General features: G+C 45.8%; 1 protein-coding gene across 1 annotated transcript; it reads left to right on the top strand.

Moving 5' to 3' along the window:
• Positions 1 to 1,742: 1,742 nt before the first annotated feature.
• Positions 1,743 to 24,683, top strand: clcn5b (chloride channel, voltage-sensitive 5b; the record flags this gene model as incomplete). Its single annotated transcript, XM_079216297.1, has 16 exons — positions 1,743 to 1,881; positions 8,125 to 8,297; positions 8,385 to 8,484; positions 9,196 to 9,383; positions 10,096 to 10,218; positions 11,030 to 11,236; positions 12,023 to 12,103; positions 12,472 to 12,706; positions 14,039 to 14,214; positions 14,312 to 14,455; positions 15,682 to 15,868; positions 17,930 to 18,072; positions 19,412 to 19,561; positions 19,637 to 19,742; positions 20,511 to 20,727; positions 23,732 to 24,683. 16 exons carry the CDS (start codon positions 1,743 to 1,745, stop codon positions 23,820 to 23,822), a joined length of 2,460 nt encoding a protein of 819 aa, XP_079072423.1. The 3' UTR covers positions 23,823 to 24,683.
• Positions 24,684 to 24,875: the final 192 nt, after the last annotated feature.

Below are 24,875 nucleotides of genomic sequence, written 5' to 3'. Positions count from 1 at the left end.
GGAAGTTAAGAATCTGTGTTTTTGGGGAAGTGAGGGAGTTCATTTTTCGGCCTGACCCAGATCGAAGAACAGAGGGACTGATGGGAATATAAAGAGAGAGAGAAATGGATGAAAGACAGACAGACAGAAAAATGGAATTATTGCAATCTCACTTCAGCAACTTAGGCGACTGAGTTCATGATGAAAGAGAAGTGACGAGAAACAGAAACTCTGTGGGAGGAGAGAGATGTTTATGTTGGAGAACAAGACGAGGGAGTACGAGGTGAGGAAGAGGCGCAAAGCATCATGGGTAGGCCACGAAGGAGAAAGAGGTCGCAGTGATTAATCAGAGCTGCAGACATAAACCAGGAGAACATAATTAATGACTTGCTGTCTGCACACATGCACCTCAGAAGGAGCCCTTATTATTATGCATTACTATTTTACAGATGACCACAAGGTGTCGCCCTTCAACTGTTTTTATTCCATTTAAATTAAAAGTGTGACGGCAAAAATCACACAGAAACACAATATCATTGTAATACAATCTTTTCATTCCATCAATATCTCATAAGAAATAATTTTCTATGTAGTCTAAATATGTTTGTGTTGTACTTCAACACAACAAAAACCTGTTTAAAATTGTAAATCCAATTGACACGGTTTTCTTCATGAAATAACTGTTAAACAAAATATATATATTATAATATAATTTTAATTATTTTTTTATTTTTTAATTATCAGTTTTTATATTAAAAAGAATTTAAAAAAGTAACATTTTCGGTATAACGTTCGTAAATAATATTTAATAACAGATGACCGATTTGTCGAACTGCTCCACTGACCCAGCTGAAGGAACGTCGATCGCTCTGGACTCGACTGGTTTTCCTGACATACAATTGCTCACGTCAAGCAAGTGTGACCAAGGCCGATAAACCGGAAATTGAGACATTAGCCCTTCAAAATAAAGTAAGAATAAAACAACACCATTTGACAGTTAAAAATAACATAAACGCCCTATTTTAAAATAAATACATGTATTTCACAAGGTGAATATCCACATGATAAAACTCTAATGCTGTAGCATCGTAAAACGGGGAAACGTTAGACGTTAGAAGCTCGGCAATGATTTTTTTTGCTAAACAATCGTCACAAAGGTCGGACCGGAAGTAGTCGCTAAAGCAGATCAAACTTGACGCATTCTGTTTTAAGTGGCAGCAAACAACACGTAACTAACGTCAGATAACCTCGCACCGCATCGTTATTGTCTGGTATCAGGGTACGGTTCTGCTATGGCCGCCTTTAGCTCACATTTTGGGGTTTAAAACAGACGTTTATTTGGGAGAGAGAAGGACGCGGGACGGAGAATGACGCAGGGTTTTTTTTCTCACGGAGCGTCAAGTTTTTATATGTTGACTTAAGAGAAGGCTGAATATCAGAATCACAAGACTTCTCCACTCGGCTGTGTCTCCGCCTCCGCAGGTAAAGGACTCTTCTTTTTTTAAATAGTGGACATCTTCCGTCTTTATCTGTAAGGCTGCGCGCGGACGGGAGCGCGCGGACCCGCGGCAACGAGTCGGCTCAACGGCTGTTTCTGAAGAGTAACGGTGCAACGGCTAAGCTGCTTTAAGCTGCTTTCCGTCGCTCTGTTGTGTGTCTGTGCGCGCGCGTGTGTGTGTGTGTGTGTGTGTTAAACACCCCCAGCAAACGGACTCTGTCCTCTTGTTGTGCACAAACAAACAAAACAGGATTCTGTTGACGGGATGGATACTTCCGGTTACCGCACCGGGAGCCTTGACAGCCTCCACCCGAGTGACGTCGACGATGACGACGAGATGGTGGACATCGCGGGGGCCACGCTGGACTTCTCCACCACGGACGACGACCCGCCGCTGGGCTCAGGTGAGTCCAGACGGGTACAGACCCTTTCCAGACCCAGACCGGGTCCAGACCCGGTCCAGACCCTTTACAGACCCAGACCCAGTCCAGACCCGGTCCAGACCCAGACCGGGTCCAGACCCCCGTCCAAGATGTCTTCACATGTCATAAAACTTCCTTAAACCAGCACGTCTGTTGGCTACAAGGAAATACAATCCATAAATACTAATGTGTTAATTGGTGTCACATTGTTGTTATTACGGCTTATAATGTTCTTCCCCAAGCTTTGTTTTTTTTTTATATATATATATATATATATATATATATATATATATATATAGCATTAATAACATGAGAACGGCAGTGAGTGTGTGTCACATGCTTTCAGTGAATAATCAGTTACTACATGCACACAGACACTCATACAGACACACACACACTCATACAGACACTCACACACACACTCATACAGACACACACTCACACACAGACACTCTCACGCACACATTCATACAGACAGACACTCGCACACACACATTCATACAGACACTGACACACACACACACACACAGACACAGACTCGGTTCCACTTCCCACCAGAACACTAAAACATCCATTAAAGTGAGTTATTGAGCCGGCCGTGTTTGTGTTTTTCTGCCCGGTTACTGGTGACGCCATCTTAAAGTCGCTGACGTCTCCTTTCAGTACGAGACGCTCCAGAAACGTCCCGATGTGACTTTCAGTCGCATAACTCTTTTTTTTTTTTTTTATCTCACGTCGGCAAACCCACGGTGGCGACGCCTCCGGTCGGCTCCTGAGGGCCGAGATCCAGCAGGAACGTCTCGGGTTGATCGATGTGTCGGAGGGATAGAGATAGTTTGGTTGTTGTTGCTGACTCACTGGTGGTAGGAACGAGTCCTACAACCTGGAAATGAGTTTTCATTTGTGGTCACACGCTTCCCTTTTTGGTTCGACGCTAGACATATAGTCTGTGGTTACGTTTTTCTTTTGTTCTACGATATTAAACATGTCAGTGCATAACCCCTCTGGTGGATTTTGAGTGGTGATTTGCTTTCAGGCGTTAATCTTCACGATTTAACACTTTCTTTTATGAATTTTATCTCGCTGAACGGAGCATGTCAATATTATAAGTGTGTGTTTGCCAAAGAGCTTGTATACAGTGAGATGCTGACTTCCTGGGTCGGTGCTCTATTAACCTCCTGCAGATTGTTGTGGTGAATTTGTGCTCTGGAGAAGTTAAAATCTTCCTTAAAGTCCCCTTAAAACGTAACATTTCCACTCTCACTTCCTTCACTTCCTTCCTCTCTCGGCTTCCGGGTTCGTTAGCGAACACTCAAACTCGTTGACATGCGAGTTCAAGTCCTCTATAAAGCCGTCCTTAGCGCTTAGCTTTGTGCAACCTGTTGCTCAGGTACTCATTGCTCTGATGTTTATAGAAGGGCGTCTGAGGCGACGTCGAGCCGCTCTGATCCCTCAGACAACAGCTAGAGGAGAGGGAAGCGTCCACGAGCAAGGCAGCGTTCCTCCCAAAGGCTGCAGCTTCATCTGCGGCGGGACTGAGAATTAATTTTACATTTGTTTTTACCAACTTCACGTAGAAACTCCAGCAGAAGATATGTAGTCTAAAAGTTGCGATTCATGTTTCTGCTTTTATGAGCTGCTTTTTATGAGTTTGTTTTACTGCCAGGTATTTAATTTGTTCAAATCTCTTTCCTGTTGCTTCATATCAGCTTGTTATACGAGCAGAGATTATCGTTATTGCTCGTTTTATGGCCTTTATGTCCTCTCGGAGCTGCAGCGGCCAGCAGCGGCCTCACTGCAGCAGCTAATGATCTACAGAGTGAGTTTAGAGCCGGGTCCACTGTGGAACAACATCCCATAATAATACATCGCAGCGTACACTTCACGAGTGAATGAGAACTAAGAATTGTGAGAGCAGATTTTGTCTTTTATTTTCATTTATGTAACTATATATATATATATATATATATATACACACACACACCCACACAATAGAATAGAATACAACTAACTGGAGAATATATTTACAGCCGCAGAGTGTATTCATTAATTAAGTAAATTAGATAAACAGTAGAAAGTGCAAAAAGCAAAGTATGTATGTTACAGTGATGAATTAATCCACAGAGGAACTGGCAAGCGGTGACTTGTTATAAAGCCGTATTGCTGTCGGCAGGAATGTTCTCCTGTAACGGTTCAATACCCGGCCGAGTTCTTAGAGGTTCTGAACATGAGTTTTTTTTTAATCAACCGCAGACCGACACTCATTCCTTCTTTATTAAATTTCCTCTCACTCGGGAAGTATGATTTAACAACAACAACAACAACAGTAGTGAAGCGACCCGATGACCACGTCGTCATTAACGAGCGTCACACGGGTCACATGGGACGCCGCTTCCCAAGGCCACCAGGACAGGAGGTCATGGTTCAGATCCACCCTGTGTGTGTGTGTGAGTGTGTGTGTGTGTGTGTGTGTGTGTGTGTGTGTGAGTGAGTGAGTGAGTGAGTCAGTCAGTCAGTCAGTCAGTCAGTCAGTCATGTGCAAATCAATAAAATAAATAAACTCATGTTTACTGAGGGAATACATCAAGAGAAGTAGAGTAATTTATATAGACTTCTATACAACCAGAGGAGTCGCCCCCTGGTGGTCAGGAGAGAGAATGCAGCTTTAACACACGATGCATAGACTTCTATACAACCAGAGGAGTCGCCCCCTGGTGGTCAGGAGAGAGAATGCAGCTTTAAGACATGAAGCATAGACTTCTATACAACCAGAGGAGTCGTCCCCTGGTGGTCAGGAGAGAGAATGCAGCTTTAAGACATGAAGCATAGACTTCTATACAACCAGAGGAGTCGCCCCCTGGTGGTCAGGAGAGAGAATGCAGCTTTAAGACATGAAGCATAGACTTCTATACAACCAGAGGAGTCGCCCCCTGGTGGTCAGGAGAGAGAATGCAGTTTCATGTTCAGTGAAATATTTAAAGGAACCAGACTTGGGCAAAACTTCCCACAGTGTTTATTTTCATGAGCCAGCAATGACGCTCTTTTTTTCAAAAGCTGTATACGTGACTCAAGAGGTCACGCCCTCACAAACGCACATGACCTCGGCCAATCGGAGCGAGCTTCCGAAACACCTGACCTATAGGCCAACAGTTCCCGCCCCCTCAGCAGACGAGCCAATCGGCAGCCACTCCCAGAGCCCTCTGGCCAATGAGGGAGGGCTGTGGGAGTCCACTTCCTCCAGGAGCTCAGAGGAGGGAAGAGGCTCCCTCTTTGGAGTTTGACTCCAGTCGGTCGTGTCCAGGACAGTAATTAAAGAGCGGGAGGGGGGAGGAAAGATGGACTGGGAGTTCTGGAGCAAGCAGCTGAGCGAGGACGTCCTGGTGGAGGACGGTGAGTCTGAGGAGCTTTAAAACGTCTGCTCGGTTTGAGATGCAGCGATAACAAGTCTCACGCCGGTCATTCTGGAGGAACCAGTTCTGTGTGTGTGTGTGTGTGTGTGTGTGTGTGTGTGTGTGTGTGTGTGTGTGTGTGTGTGTGTGTGTGTGTGTGTGTGTGTGTGTGTGTGTGTGTGTGTGGGGCGACAGATTCATGATGAATTATGTGTATTTTATTCCCTCATGCATGTTTGAGGTCCTAGAGGTGGTTTGTGTTGTATATTTGTGTCAGCTTTGTGTGTGTGTGTGTGTGTGTGTGTGTGTGTGTCTTTACTGGGTTTGTGTTTCCGCTGTCATGCATCAGGTGCAAAGGTCGGTCGCAGTTGTTGTGATTTTCTTTTCTTTATGGACCAAATCCAGATAAAATAGAAAGGGAACACGCTGAGAAGACTTTCAGTTAGTTATTTACTTTATGAAAAATAAACTGTTAAATCCCTTCTACTTCTTTTCATATTTATATATATTTATTTTTCTACTTCCCTCTCCTTATCCTAACTTTTTACACCATAACATATAAAACAATTTTAGGAATATTAAAAGTATGAAGCACATAATATTTCAGCCAAAGTAAAATAATGTTATTGTTATGCACTCCTATAGTATTTAAATACAATAAAACAGAACAATCTAACCAGATATAAAAGTGTCTGTGGGTCTAGATTTATATTTTTAATATACATTTTTATATTGATTTTGTTATATATATTTTTAAATCTTAACTTGTAGTTATTCTATTTTAAACCGTTTTTAAATTGAGTTTAAAGAAAACGCCGCGCTGTGATTTAATCAAATAAAATAAATTGCACAGTGATGGAAGACGTCCTGCAGCTCTAAACGATGTGGTCTCTCTCCAGCTGGTTGGCGTCCGTCACGTTCTGGACATTTAAACATTTAAACATTTAAACATTTAAACATTTAAACTCCTGCAGAAACACGAGGAGAAGTCATCCGGCTCCGTGTATCAAAAGCTTCTCAGACTCTGATGGACGACTGCGTGCCGAACATGTTTCATCCATTCATCAAACACAATCACCCGGTCCTGTACGGGGTCAGGAGGGGAGGGGGCGCGTCGGCCGGCAAATCCCAGCATGCACCTGGCAGCGAGGCTAATTCATTCAAGAGAGACGGGACAACAAATTGTTCGCACAAAGCGACGTGGACAAACGGTTTCGACTAACAGGAAAAGCACCGCCGTTGAAGTAACTCCGGGATCCAGTTCCATGTGGAGTTTCATTCAGGTCAGCTGACTCCTGCAGCCCCTGTGGAGCGGGGCGGGAGACCCCTCGCACAAGATCAACACTTTACTGTTGATTCACGAGGGACCGGCGCTACTTTTTGGTGCCGTGGTCTTCTGAGAACTCACTCCTACGTGTTGAAACATCTCCAGTTTATTCACACAAAAGAGAAAGTGAACCAGTGCGGCAGTATTTCCAGCCGCACATTTCATTCATCCGTCTCCGTACGTGACGCGTGTTCCTGAGAGCACATTCCTGGAGCCGGTTGGCATTCAGAACCGGTCCGACTGGTCGGCTCAGGTGCTTAAAGGCTGCATTGCCAGCCGTCTCCTCCCTCAGTGTCGCGTCAGAAAACGTGGCTCATGCCAGATTTTACAATCTGCTCTTCTGGTCACAGTTTCCTCCCTGTGGTCTTGATTTTCACTGCAATATTAAAAAAAAAGTCCTGCTCCTTAACACAGTTACCACGCCACCAAGTTGACTTTATTTGATTATTTAAGACCAGAAAACACTGGAATCTATTTATCCAACAGTTCCCCAAGTGTTGTTAATGTTGTAAGAATACATTTAAGGCTGCTTCAGTCCAGGTCACGTGACTGTTGGTCTCAGACGAGTCGACCGTGGCTTCCTGGTTGCGTTTAGGAGCTCAGAATGTAATGTTTTTACCAGAATCTGATCAGAGCATTTTAATATTTTTAAATAAGACAAGTAGAATAAAGTGTTTTTTAAGAAATATCCCAATATGAAGCTTCGATTTGGTTGCTTTTTCTCTGAGGGAAGCGTTTGTCACATGTGATGTGTTCAAGGACCGTGGGAAAGATTATAAAAATCTGGCAATAATGTAGTTTAATGTGTTTTTTTTTTCTTAGTTTTCGTTACAGCTTCTGCTTGTGATGAACATGCGGCGGGGGTTTTGGGTTCAGCGGGTTATTAAAGTGACTCGCGCCTTAAATCTCTGACCAGCGGGTGTAGTTGTGTGTATTTGTGTGTATTTGTGTGTAGACGTGTCGCCGTCTTTTCTCAGAAGTGGCTCATCAAACTGCTGCTTCTTCATTATGAATGATCCATCATTCATCATTCTTTGGAGGAGAGACAATGTTCCTGTGAAGTGACTGGATAATAATAATAATAATGATAAGAATAATATGATTAGTAGTTTTGGAATATGTGAAGCTTCATTTCAGAAGGATCATTACTTTCAAAGCAGGAGTGTTCTTTTTAAAAAGATCTTCACAGTCCTTTGAGAATTCATCTTTTTGTTGTGATTTGCAGATGGAATTCCTGCTTTTTATTTGGTTTTCTGAACTTCCTCATGTCAAAGTAAACGTCTGTCTCTCTGTGTTAAAAAGCTCTCATGTCTTGTGCGTTCATTCAGTTTTTTTAAGCACGAGTTACAAACCAAAAGATATTTCAACGATGGGATTTGAGTAACTTTGAAAGACAACATGGAGGAAAACAAAACCAATAGGACGAAGGGCGAGGAACAGTGTGGAGGCAAACAAGAGGCTGACAATGTCTCTCTCTCTCCCCCTCTCTCTCTGTCCCTCCCCCCTCAGGAGAGTTTGAGGAGCCCAGCAGCAGCAGCAGCAGAGCCGGTATGAACGGCTCCGGCCCCAACAAGCTGGTGGACCCGCTGGACGACCCGCTGCCCGGCTTGGGAACCTACGAGGACTTCAACACCATCGACTGGGTCAGGGAGAAGAGCAAGGACCGCGACCGGCACCGAGAGGTAGGGGCAACCAGACCCAGAACCCAGAACCGTGACGGTGGTCTGCACAGATTGGTTGAGTTTGATGAAGCGTCTCCGTCTCCACAGATCACCAACAAGAGCAAACTGTCCACCATGGCGCTGCTGCACAGCGTGAGCGACGCCTTCTCCGGCTGGCTGCTCATGCTGCTGGTGGGACTCATGTCAGGTGGGCACCGGACGTCTGCTCCCTTCTGTTTCACGCACAACCGACTTCAATGAGCTCAATGAACTTCAGGGGAACGTGTCCTTCAGGCTGAGAAACACTCTTTTTGTGAACGCTTCGTCGGGTTACAAGCCGCTGCTAGCTAGCGCTGCTGCTAGCTAGCGCTGCTGCTAGCTAGCGCTGCTGCTACTGCCCGCGTCCCCTCTGCCCGAGTCGGGTGTCGAGCCGGGGCTGGTCCCGCTACCTTCGGTGGTTGTCGGGGAGCTAGCTGGAGCGCTAGCTGGAGTGCTAGCTGGAGCGCTAGCTGGCTACCGCGGGGAGCTAACGGGACACTGACCAAAGGTAGTAGCGGCTTGTAACCCGACTTTTACGGTAGTGTAATATAGTACAGAATATAGTGTTTAGTTATCTCTTAAGATTTTACTTCGGGCTGCAAATAACTGCCGATTTTATTTCCTCCATTCATTGATTAGTTGTTTGGCCTATAACATGTTGTTTAGTGAAGATAATCACATTTAAGAAGCTGGAATCAGAGGATTTAGACTTTTATTTCCTTAAAGAAATACTCAAAATACAGATTATCACAATAGTTGGTGAGCAGGGTGATGAGTTTTCTAAAGGAAAATAAATATGAAAAACTAAAGTTTAGACACAAGGATATGAAACTTTGACACCTGTTTGAACCTCTTCCTCCTCCTCCTCCTCCTCCTCCAGGCGCTCTGGCCGGCGGCATCGACATTGCGGCCCACTGGCTGACGGACCTGAAGGAGGGCATCTGCCTGGTGGGCTTCTGGTTCAACCACGAGCACTGCTGCTGGACGTCCAACGAGACCACGTTCCAGGAGCGGGACCGCTGCCCCCAGTGGCAGAGCTGGGCCGAGCTCATCACGGGGACGTCCGAGGTATGCGCTCTCTCTCTCTCTCTCTCTCTAGGGTTAAACAGTGCTTTGGCTCCCTCTGCTGGCTGTGAGCCGTCACGACGTGCGATGGAGCCAGAAATCCATATTTTTAACCCATAAGGTCCTTTACATGGTCATGTGTTACCGTAACAACCCTTCCAAGATGGCTGCTCCAGGACAGATCTGAAGGAAACGCTAAATTTAAAAAAGCTTGTTTTTTTCATTGTTAAAGGTGAGATTTAACCCGTTTAAGACTTATAATGCTTACGTTACATGTCCCTTTTTAATGTAATTGAACCTTCTGTGAGCATATTTCTTAGTAATAATAATAATAATTTAACCTATAAATTGAAGAAGGAATATATATATATATATATATATATGCACAATATGAAAAATAATTATGATCAGCTCAGTTAATTTGTCCAATTCAATGATATTTAGCTAACATATTATATATTGTTCAATCCAAAGCATTTTTAAACGAATATAAACCAAAAAAATCATGTTGTAATTATTTAATTATTAATACAATTGACACTTTTTAAAACAATGTCAGAAATGTGTTCTCTGTGGTCTATTTAGTCTGTATTCTGTCCTGCATAATGTTCCTTGAAGGAGAAATGAGTCCGGGTGGATTAATTTTCCCCAACATAACTTGTAACTTCTGTGTGTGTGTGTGTGTGTGTGTGTGTGTGTGTGTGTGTGTCTGCAGGGAGCCTTCCCCTACATCGTGAACTACCTCATGTACATGGTCTGGGCGCTGCTCTTCGCCCTCCTGGCCGTGGTGCTGGTCCGGTCCTTCGCTCCGTACGCATGCGGGTCAGGAATACCGGAGGTGAGGCGGCGCTTCACGTCTTCATCGTTTGACATTTGTTAATCGGCATGAAGACGATTTCCTTTCTTCATTCTCGTATTCCGTGCGTCGTTGTTTGATTCTTTTGAATAGAAAGAAGCCAACGCTTCACTGCGTCCATTCATTCAGGTCAAATAATAAATGAATCAATCATTTAAGTTATTGTTCATGTAGCACCTTTCAAATGCTCCACAAAGCAAACAAGGAGACGACGAGGAGACTAATGCACTGCAACTGAAGAAAATAACAAAAATGAACACGCAACTCTTGATCATCTTAAAACGTCATGAGGTACAAATAGAAATGTAGTCAAATACCAGCAAAATAAATAAAAAATATTTATAAATACTTAAACATGTAAGAAACTTTCTAAAATCAGAATAAGCAATAATAATAAAATAAATGCATTTATAAGACGCTAGATCCAAGCCAGACTGATTAGAAGGATTTTTAAGTATAAATATTTATATTCAGAGGCTCTCGTCTAAACTAGAAGCTTTCTAAACGAATGAAAGCATTTTTTTTTATCCAAACTGAAGCCGCTGTCCTGTGTTTACTTTCCCTCCGTCTCCTCTCGTCCTCGCTTTGTTTACGGGGAAGTGAAAAGCAGAAGAGTTGCTTACACTCGAAAGCATCCGAGTGGATTCACATAAACAGAAGAAAACACTCAAACGAGTGTGTGTGTGTGTGTGTGTGTGTGTGTGTGTGTGGAGAGGCTCGTTTGAGCGTTTTCTGTTCATATGAATCACACGCAGACGAGACCCACTTCTCGGTTCACGCCCTCTTTCCTCAGATCAAAACCATCCTCAGCGGGTTCATCATCCGCGGCTACCTGGGCAAGTGGACCCTGATCGTCAAGACCATCACGCTGGTGCTGGCCGTGTCCTCGGGCCTCAGCCTGGGGAAGGAGGGCCCGCTGGTCCACGTGGCCTGCTGCTGCGCCAACATCCTGTGCCACCTGTTCACCAAGTACCGCAAGAACGAGGCCAAGCGGCGAGAGGCGAGTGAGGGGTTCAGGGTCCCCGTTCAGCGGGAAGAATGGACTCTGTTTAAAAAACCAGCTCTGTGTGTTTTTGTTTTTACTTTCATGCAGTTAACTGATGACGGTTCATATTTAGAGAACGACAGACACCATTTTTTTTGTGTTTTGTTTTTTAGGGGAGGGTGGTGTTTATGGTCAAATTGTTCTAGTCATAAATGAGATAATTAAAAGGGTATTTTCATGGTCAGATTTTCTGCTAAATAAAGATTTACCGACCGCGTGAGACCGACTCACAAAAATGAAAACGCCAAAACCTCGGAAGAACACCACAGAAAAGTCCCGGCTGTGGTTTGGTATCGGACGCTTTTGGAGATTTCTGCAAGAATTTCCTTTTTTCTGTCGATGTTCCTCTGAAAGCCTTCGGCCTCCAGTTTGTGGTTGTAACGTTTCACGAGGCTGCGACTCTCCTCGAGGTCACAACGGGTCATTTCATTCATATATATATATATTTTCTATCAAGTTTTTCTCTTTTTTTGGTGTGAAATGGAGACTGACGTCATCACACAAGAGTCTCAGCTCTCCAGTTGGACCCAATTTAATGTGCATCCAAGAAATATGCACATGCACCACTTCCCAAAAGGTGAAAATAACATCGTAACCTTAGAGAAGGCAACGTCAGCCCAGAGATCCTCACAGGGTGACCCTTGACCTCCCCGACAGCCGGGTGGTGAACAGTAGATGAAGAGAGTATTCTATCGTTTCATCCTCTTCCATTTTTATAAACTCGGCGCTTTTTCCTCGCAGGTGTTGTCGGCGGCGGCGGCGGTGGGCGTGTCCGTGGCCTTCGGCGCTCCAATCGGAGGAGTCCTGTTCAGCCTGGAGGAGGTGAGAACCACCGATCCTTAAACGTGACGCTCACAATATAAGCAGGCGTACATACAGGCATCTATATTAATGTTTATTCTTTTAATGAAACTATTGTCTCATTCATTTGAGTCATTTGAGGTTTACTGTATGCTTTGTGTTCTCATTGTTAGTTTAAATACTACATTTACTCACTTTTTACTGTTGACACAAAATGTTTGATCATGGAAAAGTCATGGAAATCCACTGGTCAGAATGTTTTTAAATCATTTAATTATTGTATAATTTGCTCATTCAACGGCGCAGCCGTTCCTTCATAGAAAAGAGAATGAAACCAGGTTTCTCCTCCTTCGTGACCTCTTCATGACCTCTTCATGACCTTCCTCCAGGTGAGCTACTACTTCCCCCTGAAGACGCTGTGGCGCTCGTTCTTCGCCGCCCTGGTCGCGGCCTTCACCCTGCGCTCCATCAACCCGTTCGGGAACAGCCGCCTGGTTCTGTTCTACGTGGAGTTCCACGCGCCCTGGCACCTGGTGGAGCTCGTCCCCTTCGTCCTGCTGGGCGTGTTCGGAGGCCTCTGGGGGGCGCTGTTCATCAGGGCCAACATCGCCTGGTGCCGGAGACGTGAGACGAGCCCTGGTTACACAATGTTACACAGACACACAAAGATACAAAGACAAAGTCTAACAAAGACACACACATATACAAAGACACACAGGGATACAGATATACACACACAAAGACACACAGGGATACAGATATACACACACAAAGACACACAGGGATACAGATATACACACACAAAGACACACAGGGATACAGATATACACACACAAAGACACACAGGGATACACAGACACACAGACACACAACGAGACAGTCTAACAAAGACCCACAAAGATACAAAGACAAAGTCTAACAACGCAAGTCTCACAAAGACACAAAGAAACACAGAGACAAAAACACACACAAAGACACACAGAGATACACACAGACGCACAAAGATACAAGGATACAAAGACATACAAAGATACACAGACACACAGAGATACACAGACACACAGACACACAGACACACAAAGATACACACAGACACACACAGATACACAAAGATACAAAGACACACAGAGACAAAGACACACACACACAGACACACAGACACACACACAGACACACACAGACACACACACACAGACACACAAAGATACACACAGATACACAAAGACACACAGAGACAAAGAGACAAAGACACACAGAGACAAAGACACACACACACAGACACATAGATACACAGACAGACACAGACAGACACACCCACACACACCCACACACATAGATACACAGACAGACACACCCACACACACCCACACACAGACACACACCTTACACACACCCACACACAGACAGACACACAGACAGACACATAGATACACACTCAGACACACACACACACACACACACACACACACACACAAAGACACGCACACAGACAGACACACACAGACACAGACAGACACACACACAGACACACACACAGACACCCACACACACCCACACACACCCACACACAGACACACACAGACAGACACAGACAGACACACAGACACACTCAGACACACTCAGACACACCCACACACACACACACACGCACACAGACACGCACACAGACAGACACACACACAGACACACACACAGACACACACACAGATACACAGACAGACCCACACACACACACACACACACACCCACACACAGACACACCCACACACACACACAGACACACACACAGACACACACACAGATACACAGACAGACACACCCACACACACACACACCCACACACAGACACACACACAGACACACACACAGATACACAGACAGACACACCCACACACCCACACACAGACACACAGAAAGCCTTCTTCCCCTCCACTAACCCGCCCCATGTCCTTGAAGGTAAGTCCACCCGTCTGGGTCACTACCCCGTCACCGAGGTGCTGGTGGTCACCGCCCTCACCGCCGTGCTCGCCTACCCCAACAGCTACACCCGCATGAGCGGCGCCGAGCTCATCGCCGAGCTGTTCAACGACTGCTCGCTGCTCGACTCCTCGCAGCTCTGCGGCTACAAGCAGGTCGGCCGTGCTCCGTGTGTGTGTGTGTGTGTGTGTGTGTGTGTGTGTGTGTGTGTACAGAGGTTGTGTGAGTTCAATCTCCTCGTCTCTCTCTCAGACCACCAACATCTCAGAAACGGCGTCGGTGGGGAACAGCTTGGCGGACCGGCCGGCGGGGGCGGGGCTGTACACGGCTCTGTGGCAGCTGGCGCTGGCGCTCGTCTTCAAGATGGTGATCACCGTGATCACCTTCGGCATGAAGGCAAGACTCAGATAGTGCCAGATTAATGATTAAACACACAGTCTCATCCTGATCATCACACGCAGTCACACAAAGACACGCAGAGATACAAAGATACAAAGACAAAGTCTCACAAAGACACACAAAGACACGCAGAGATACAAAGACACACAACGATGCAAAGACAAAGTCTCACAAAGACACACAGAGACACACAGAGATACACAGATACAAAGACACACAACAATACAAAGACAAAGTCTAACAAAGACACACACACAGAGGCACAAAGATACAAAGACACACAGAGATACAAAGACAAAGTCTCACAAAGACACACAAAGACACACAGAGATACAAAGACACACAGACAAACACAGAGATACAAAGTCTCACAAAGACACACAGACACACACAGATACAAAGACACACAGACAAACACAGAGATACAAAGACACACAGAGATACAAAGACACACAGAGATACAAAGACACACAGAGATACAAAGACACACAGACAAACACAGAGATACAAAGTCTCACAAAGACACACACACAGAGGCACAAAGATACAAAGACACACAGAGATACAAAGACAAAGTCTCACAAAGACACACAAAGACACACAGACAAACACAGAGATACAAAGACAAAGTCTCACAAAGTCTCACAAAGACACACAGACACACACAGAGATACAAAGACACACACAGAGATACAAAGACACACACAGATACAAAGACACACAGACAAACACAGAGATACAAAGACACACACAGATACAAAGACACACAGACACACACAGATACAAAGACACACAGACACACACAGAGATACAAAGTCTCACAAAGACACACAGACACACAGAGATACAAAGACACACAGACACACACAGATACAAAGACACACAGACACACACAGAGGCACAAAGATACAAAGTCTCACACAGAGATACACAGATGCAAAGACACACAACGATACAAAGTCTAACAAAGACAATAGTCTCACAAAGACACACAGAGATACACAAATACAAAGACATACAAAGACACAAGTCTCACAAAGACACAACGATACACAGACACACAAAGATAAATAAACAGTGAAACAGGATAAAAAAGCATCAACAGGAGCAGCGAGGACTTGGCAGAACCCAGTTTTCTCTGGAGTCTCTAAAGATCTCTGTACCTTTTCTCGTGAGTTACGATCCTCGTCCCCTCGTCCCCTCGTCCCCTCGTCTCCTCCCAGGTTCCCTCCGGCCTCTTCATCCCCAGCATGGCGGTCGGGGCCATCGCCGGCCGGCTGCTGGGCGTGGGCATGGAGCAGCTGGCCTACTACAACCACGACTCCTTCCTGTTCAAAGGCTGGTGCTCGCCGGGAGCCGACTGCATCACGCCGGGGCTCTACGCCATGGTGGGCGCCGCCGCCTGCCTAGGTGAGCTGACACCTGTGAGGTGGGCAGAAGTACAGATACGAGCCGATTCCCACAGAGGTATTCTGAGCATGTGCCACTGGGAACAGTCTGGGAATGTCCTGTTTTTTGTTGTTTTTTATTCCACTGCAACATAGAAGCAGATACGTGGAAACCTGACCGTGTTTTTAAACCCCTGAGGTCTTAAAAGATACAGTTATTTTATAAATATTAGTGTTTTTAAACCACTAAGGTCTTAAAAGATACAGTTATTTTATAAATATTAGTGTTTTTAAACCACTAAGGTCTTAAAAGATACAGTTATTTTATAAATATTAGTGTTTTTAAACCCCTAAGGTCTTAAAAGATACAGTTATTTTATAAATATTAGTGTTTTTAAACCACTAAGGTCTTAAAAGATACAGTTATTTTATAAATATTAGTGTTTTTAAACCACTGAGGTCTTAAAAGATACAGTTATTTTATAAATATTAGTGTTTTTAAACCACTGAGGTCTGCAAAGGTACACTTATTTGATAAATATCTGTTTTTTAACCCTTAAGGTCTTAAAAGATGAACGTATTTTATAAATATTAGTGTTTTTAAACCACTAAGGTCTGCAAAGGTACACTTATTTTTATAAATATCTGTGTTTTTAAACCCCTAAGTTCCTAAAAGATACAGTTATTTTATAAATATCAGGGTTTTTTCCACTTGTTTTCCCAAAAAGTTACTTTTATTTTTTGAAGACTGAAATTAACAAAATATCACATTCAGACACTTAAAACTATAATATGTAATCAGATTTTTGAGAAAAGAAGCAACAGTTTGGCCCAAAAACCCACTTTCTATAAGTCTGCGGTTAACTTTAGCTCCCGTATTGCCGCTGTTTGATATTACATACGGTGAATTCCAGAAGTGTTCCTGGATCACGAGGATAAAGTCCAAGAAAACAAAGCGCAGGCTCACTTTTTGTGAACCGGATCGGCACTAATTTAAAAAAAGGGGGCGTTCAGGGTCACCGAGAAAAAAAGCCCACTGTGTTTCTAACCAGCGGCGAGGGGATCCCGTGAGCTCCGGCGACGTCAGAGACCTTCTCCTCGTCGCCGCACTACAAGTTGTGTCTCTGTGTGTAATTCACCCAGAAGCCTTGATCCCAAATACTTGTTTGTCTGTTCACCATCATTCGATTAGCTCATGCGTGACTGGGCTCTGATGGCATTCGCCTCGTGGTTCCAAGCGTCTGGGTTTTTACCCTATTGTTGTTTCCTGTGAGCTCACAAGATGGTTTCTGCAGGAATTTAATTGATATTCAAGCTTCTTTTGCACATTTTCTATTTTAGTTTACGACCATTTCTGCACTGGGGATGAGTAAAGTTCTGTCTTCATCTATTAGGAAGAAGATCGTAAAACATATCCGGGGGGTTTTCTCTCAACAACACAATAACAATCCTCATCAGGGAACGATTTTGAGGACCGATAATCAGCTCCGTTTATTTACTTCTAGAAACGCAGCCGAGCGAGAGGATGACGATGATGATGATGATTGGACATGAACGTCAACATGTGAGGGGAATAAAGAGCTTCAGATAAATAAATGCTCCGTTTATCCTGCAAGCCATACTGTCATGAAAACAACAATAATAATAATGTAACGTTCAGGTACGCAGGAACATTTTCACGTTCTGCCGTGTCGCCTGAGGGCCTCAGAAAAATAGTTTTCATACGGAAAACAGCGAGGCCATCGATAATAATTTGTATCGCGCTTTTCAGAATACTCAGTCACTTTACACAACCTTTTTTAAATATCCTAAAAGCTAAGCAATAAAATAATGAACAAATACAATAAATAAATAAGAACATAGGACACACAGTCACACATTAAAAGCAGTTCTGAAGAGGCGGGTCTTGACGAGGGCGTCCAATAAGATGTTCATACTGATATTGTGGACAATGATTAGAAAACTTTATTAATCCCCAGTGGGGAAACTCCAAAATTCATACAGATAACAGCAGAAAATCCGTTCTGTCGGTTCTCCGCGGCTCGAGAACCCGTCTCACCCGCTCTCCCCCGTCTCCTCTCAGGTGGGGTGACCCGCATGACGGTGTCGCTGGTGGTCATCATGTTCGAGCTGACCGGCGGCCTGGAGTACATCGTCCCGCTCATGGCGGCCACCATGACCAGCAAATGGGTGGCAGACGCGCTCGGGAGAGAGGGAATCTACGAGGTGTGTGTGTGTGTGTGTGTGTGCGTGTGTGCGTGTGTGTGTGTGTGTGTGTGTGCGTGTGTGCGTGTGTGCGTGTGTGTTTCTGTCTGTGTGTGTGGCCTGTGGCTTTTTACACACTTTTTGTGTGTGGGTTTTTTTTTCTTTACATAACCCTACTTGAGGTTAACCATTAAGACCATTCACGACCTGTGTGTGTGTGTGTGTGTGTGTGACCGTGTGTGACTGTGACCGTGTGTGACTGTGTGTGTGTGTGTGTGTCTGTGACTGACTGTGTCTGTGTGTGTGACTGTGTGTCTGTGACTGACTGTGTGTGTGTGACTGTGTGTGTGTGTCTGTGACCGTGTGTGACTGTGTGTGTGTGTGTGACTGTGTGTGTGTGACTGTGTGTGTGTGTGTCTGTGACCGTGTGTGTGTGACTGTATGTATTTGTGTGTGTGTCTGTGACCGTGTGTGTGACTGTGTGTGCGTGTGTGTGACTGTGTGTGTGTGTGTGTGACCGTGTGTGTCTGTCTGTCTGTGTGTGTGTGTGTGACTGTGTGTGTCTGTGACCGTGTGTGTGTGTCTGTATGTATTTGTTTCTGTCTGTCTGTGTGTGTGTGTGTGACCGTGTGTGTGTGTGACTGTATGTATTTGTTTCTGTGTGGGTGTGTGTGTGACTGTGACCGTGTGTGACTGTGTGTGTCTGTGACCGTCTGTGACTGTGTGTGTGTGTGTGTGTGTGTGACTGTGTGTGTGTGTGTGTGTGACCGTGTGTGTGTGACTGTGTGTGTGTGTGTGTCTGTGACCATGTGTGTGTGTCTGTATGTATTTGTTTCTGTCTGTCTGTGTGGGTGTGTGTGTGTGTGACTGTGTGTGTCTGTGTGGGTGTGTGTGTGTGTGACTGTGTGTCTGTCTGTCTGTCTGTGTGTGTGTGCGTGTGTGTGTGTGTGTATGTATGCGTTTCCGTGTGTGTGTGTGTGTGCGCGTGTGTGTATGTATGCGTTTCTGTATGTGTGTGTGAGTGTGCGTGCGTTTGTTTGTGCGTGTGTGTGTAGACACATACCATTCCCTCTCCAGCTAACGACACACGTATTTAAAGGCGCCGTAATGTGCTTTAGATTTAGAAGTCAAGGTTTTAAAGAGACAGTGCACCCCAAAAAAAAAAATGAAAACCACCCGTTCTTCCTCTCATCTGTTGCCTACTTCTGGAGATATCTGTCTGCTTTCTCTCCGTTTATAACGGGGCTGCGTTCGGTGCCAAAAAAAAAAATCATTCAGCGGCGACGTGTCTCTCCAGAAATCATGACTGAATACGCATTTAAGACTCCAGTGTTGACCGGTGGTTTGATCCCCGCTGCAGGCTCACATCCGGCTGAACGGATACCCGTTCCTGGAGCCCAAAGAGGAGTTCGGGCACAGCAGCCTGGCGGTGGACGTGATGCGGCCCAGGAGGTCGGACCCGGCGCTCGCCGTGCTCACGCAGGAGGGCATGACGGTCGGGGAGGTGGAGGTAACGGACGCGGAGAAACGGACGCCGTCGAGTGTTTAAAGCCCCGATGTGAGACGCTTAACCTTGTGTTCCCAGGCGTTGGTGGAGGGCACTTACTACAGCGGCTTCCCCGTGGTCGTCTCCCAGGAGTCCCAGAGGCTGGTGGGGTTCGTGCTCCGGAGAGACCTGCTCATATCCATAGGTGGGTTTAAAGAAACGGCCACTGTCGTCAGATTCTCATCTATCTGACTGTCTTCGAACGCATCGTTAGCGACGGACGCTCAGAAAAGAGCAACCAAAGCGAAGCTTAAAATTGTGATCGAGACAGGTTTTTTAGAAAATCCGAATGGTTAATGTACCTGTACTACATTCTGATTATCTCCTCAACCACAAGGCCAACTTGAATAATTACATAAAAAGGTATAATATACAGAAAACCCTTTGGAACATAGATAATACGTTCATATGTGTTACTGGTATATTGGTTTATTATAGTGCACCGAGGAGGAGGAGGAGGAGGAGGGAGGAAGAGAGGACAGGAGGAGGGGGGGAGAGGAGGATAATGGAGGGAGAAGGAAGAAGGAAGAAGAAGAGAGGAAAAAGGAGAGAACGGGAGTAGGAAGAAGGGGAGGAGGGAGGAAGAGAGGAAGAAGAAGAAGGAGAGGAGGAGGAGGAGGAGGAAGAGCAGGAGGGAGACGGAACAAAACATTATATTATTAAAAGTTGTGTTTTCTTATCGTCACTATATTTGATATATTTTAATATATAGCATAGCTCCATATGTTAAGAGAATCTGTGTGAGTTTGGCTTTGATGGAGTGAAGTTAAGTATTTTTAATAAACCGTTCACTTTAACCGGATTCTGTAAAAAACATTCTGAGCTCCTCAACGCAACCAGGAAGCCACGATTGACTTGAAAATGGCGCGTAGCTGCTCCCGTATCTTTGGTGACGCCCGCCCTCTCCTCCCAGACAACGCCCGTAAGCGGCAGGAGGGCGTGGTCGGCGCGTCGCAGGTCGTCTTCACCGACCACGCCCCGGCTCAGGCCGACGACGCCCCGCCGCCGCTGCGCCTCCGGAGCATCGTGGACCTGAGCCCCTTCACGGTCACGGACCACACGCCCATGGACATCACCGTGGACATCTTCAGGAAGCTGGGGCTGCGGCAGTGTCTGGTCACGCACAACGGGTGAGCACACACACACACACACAACGGGTGAGCACACACACACACACACAACGGGTGAGCACACACACACACACACAACGGGTGAGCACACACACGCACACACACATACATACACGCACGCAGAGGGATGGAGGAAGACACAGAAAGGAGGAGGAGGAGGGAGGGAGGGAGAAGGGAGAGGGGGAGGAGGGAGAAGAGAAGGAGGGGACGGAAGGGAGGAAGGAGGAGAGGGGAGGAGGGAGAAGAGAAGGAGGGGACGGAAGGGAGGAAGAAGGAGAGGGGTAGGGGACGGGAGGAGTAGGAGGATTAGGAGGAGGAGGAGAAGAAGAGGACGACGGGAGGAAGAGGAGGAGGAGAAGGGGAGGAGGAGGAGGAGGAGGAGGAGGAGGAGAAGGGGAGGACGACGGGAGGAGGAAGGGAGGGAAGGAGAATGGAGAGGGAGGAGAGGGAGAGGAGGAGGTGGGAGAAGAGAAGAAGACGGGAGCAGGAGGAGGGAAGGAGAGGAGGAGGAGGAGGAGGAGGAGGGAGAAGAGAGGAGGAGGGGACAGGAGGAGAAGGAGAAGAAGAGGACGGGAGGAGGAGGAGGAGGAGGAGGAGGAAGAGAAGGGGAGGAGGGAGGAGGAGGAAGAGGGAAGAGAAGGAGAAGAAGAGGAGGAAGAGAAGGGGAAGAGGGAAGAGAAGGAGAAGAAGGGGAGGAGGGAAGAGGACGGGGGGAGGAGGGAAGAGGAGGAGAAGAAGAGGACGGGAAGAGGAGGAAGAGAAGGGGAGGAGGGAAGAGAAGAGGGAGGAGGAGGAGGAGGAGGAGGAGGAGGAGGAGAGGACGGAAGGAGGGGGAGGGAGGGAGAAGGACAGAACATTCCTCACGGAGGACTTTCTTCTTCTTTGGTATCTGTAACGTCCGCTGACATAATGTGAAACATCGGCGGTCTGCGTCTCGCGCGGCTCGTTAAATCCGATCTCCGTGTTTTAAACCTGCCACTTCAAAGCCGTGATTTGCGGGCAGTTTCTTTTTTTTTAGGATTTCTAGAGTCCACGTCTTGTGAGCGTCTCCCAAAAAAAAAAAAAAAAAAAAAGTGCTGACGTGTGCATTTTCTTTCATTATCAGGATTACCGGAAGCAGAGCTTTTGTTAACTTTCTGTCCAAACCGTCGGCTTCATGCGTCCAACTTCATAAACGCTGCACATGCAGCTTTTACAGAAACTGAGGCCGACGTTTACTTCTTTTGAAATCTGCGTTTAACATCAAACATATTCTCGCTGAACAAAAACAAAACACTTTGCTCGTCATCGTTTTCCTCCTCGTTCAGACGGACCAGAGCACAAGATGTTTTTCTCCTCAAACGCACATTTCTTTTGGCGCTGCGTTCAGCACACTTTCAAACACTTGAGTGTAACGGCACATTTCACGCTTTCTCTCAGCTTTTTTTATTGTTTTTTTTAGTTGGTCTTCAGACTAAACATTTAGATGGAAATAAACGTGGGTAGCGATCTCTAAACCAATGCGTCGTAACTGGAGTCCTGCAGCCTCAGAAGTTCCTCCTCTTCCTCACCTCTCCAGGTGTTTACGTCTCAGGCGTTTAGCTGCTGCGCCGCCAGAACATGCGATTAGCAGCGAGGCCCCCAGGGGCCCGACTGACATCACACACAGCTGCTGGGGGAAAGGCCCGTTGAGGGGCCCCGGGCGGGCTGCGAGGGGCGGGGGTGCTGTTTCTGTTTTCACGTGAGGTTTATCGCTCATTGTCTGGGAATAGACACACACACACACACACACACACACACACACACACACACACACACACACACACACACACACGCACACGAGGACCTTGAGGCTGCAGCCGTCTCGTGAGAGATGGGTTCATCACTCCGCCTGAGGTTTTTTTTTTTTTTTTGCATATCTTTTTTAGGTGGTGTTTTAGCTCAAGGTCGCCACATCAGCGGGAGTCGTATCTTGTTTCTCTTCCTTTGTCAGCTTAAAAATAGCTGCTTTGAATTCTGGGAAAAAAACAAGCTTGTTCAAGAGAAAGATAAATACAAAATAAAGACTTCTCCTCCTCCCGTGTTTTGACTCGTCGTGTTCGCCGCTGGTCAACAGTCATTTTCCATAATGATAATGGTTTGTGTTTTGATGTTTTTGTGAGGTATCTGCGGCGGTGGTCGAGTCCAACGCAACGTTTGAGCGGCGAATTCTGAGAAATGTTTAAAAAGCTCGTTGTTTGTTTGTTTAAATAAACTCCGCAATGTGTTTGTCATAATGTTCGTCTGTAGATAGAAAGGAAAGAGTAAGTGTTTACAGCAGCAGATGAATAAACTAATAACATGGTTCTGGTCATAAAGGAACATCTGGACAGTTTTGAAGTGCGTTTGTATGAAGGTCAAAAATCAAAGTACGCTATTTTTAAAATATATTTCACCGTGCTGTCCCAGAAGCTGCTGTATCCACATGTCCTCTCTTCAAAGCCACAAGACTCCATTGACAAAACATTGTTTGTGTTATTGTGCGACTTCGATAACACAAACTAACTGACGGATCGAGGCAGTGTGAGGACAGAAAACCTCGTGTTCTGTGAGGTAAAATCACAGTTTTTGTCAATGGAGTCCTGTAGCTTTAAAAGAGAGCAAAGAGAAACACTTCTAGGGGTTTTAACAATAATCCCGTACTGTCCCTTTAAATAAATATTTGCTTTGAAACCTGCAGACTTTCTTAAACGTCACCGCATTTACTTTCTCTGTATCTCGGAGTTCGCCGTCTTTAGTCGGACCGCGTTGGACTCGAGCTGCCGACCTTTCCCCTCCGCTGACTGGTTGTTCGTGCCGGTGGTTCGATCCCCCGCTGCGCCACAGTTTCCCTCGAGACCCCAATAAAACTGAACCGAGACCGCCGCTCATTGTGCGCCTGTTTTCTGTCAATTCTGACTTTTCTTGCACAGTATATGAAGCAATAATCTTTGTGTGTGTGTGTGTGTGTGTGTGTGTGTGTGTGTGTGTGTGTGTGTGTCACCAGGAGGCTGCTGGGAATCATCACTAAAAAAGACATCCTGAAGCACATGGCGCAGATCGCCAACAGGGACCCCGACTCCATCCTCTTCAACTGAACTCTCTCCGTCCTCCCTCTTCTTCGTCATCCGTCCATCTCTCCTCCAGGAGGAGGGAGGAAGAGGAGGAGAGAGGAAGACACCAGCTTGCACACTCGAATGAAAATGCACCTTTTACCTCTTTTGAAAAAAAAAGGCCGTAGAGAGAAAGCCGAGCAAGTCGAGCTCCATTTGCACATCGACCAGAGAACAATGGCTGCTTTCTTTCTTTTTGTTAGTTTTTCACAAGATGGAGGCGTTTCTTGGCGTTCTGTTCTTGGCTCTTCCTCGCTGACACTGCTGGCCCTGACTTCTTGTTCAACCCAGAAGGATGTCGTACACACATGAGATGTAAGTGAGGGGGGGGTTTCCATTCTTTCTCCCTCTCTTTTCAACACAAGAAGAAGAGGGAAGCGGTTAAAAGGAGGAGGGAACGGTTAATCCTCGTGTCACAGAGCCTGATAGGAAGACGACGATGATGATGATGAAGAGGGTTTGTGGAGCTCCGTGCCGGTCCGGCCCTCCGGCCGCCACGGCGAGCCCAGACAGAGCACTCTGAGCTGATGGATGCTTCTTCCTCCTCCTCCTCCTCCTCCTCCTCCAGCCTCGGGGGCGGCTGAGCAGACAGGTGTGTGAAGACGGCCTAACACACACACTTACACTCCATAAAGACTTCATGACAGCCTGGGAACTCTCCAGAAATGTCTGTTTTTCCTTCTTCTTCTTTTCCGACTCTTGTGATTCGTCGAGAGACTCCGGTCTGGAAGGAAGCGCCGTCGTCTCAAATAATCCTCAAATAATCACACACGCATCACGACAATGCTGCAATAAACATATCATGCCTTATTGAAGGGGGTGTGGGTGTTTCTGGGCTGCTGTGGAAGGGCTAAAAATATATATATATATATATATATATATATATATATATATATATATATATATATATATATGCAAAAATAGCATTATGACAAGTTAATTTATGTAAATGTCAACTTGTTCGTCCCACTAAATTATTTCACTGACTTAAATGCGTCTGTGTTTATTTGTATGATATTGATCCTAATTATGTGATTT

Source organism: Taurulus bubalis, assembly GCF_910589615.1.
Source record: "Taurulus bubalis genome assembly, chromosome: 3".
In the NCBI taxonomy this organism is placed as follows: Eukaryota; Metazoa; Chordata; class Actinopteri; order Perciformes; family Cottidae; genus Taurulus; species Taurulus bubalis.
The sequence above is the reverse complement of the archived record's forward strand: the minus strand, read 5'-3'. Positions and strand labels throughout refer to the sequence as shown.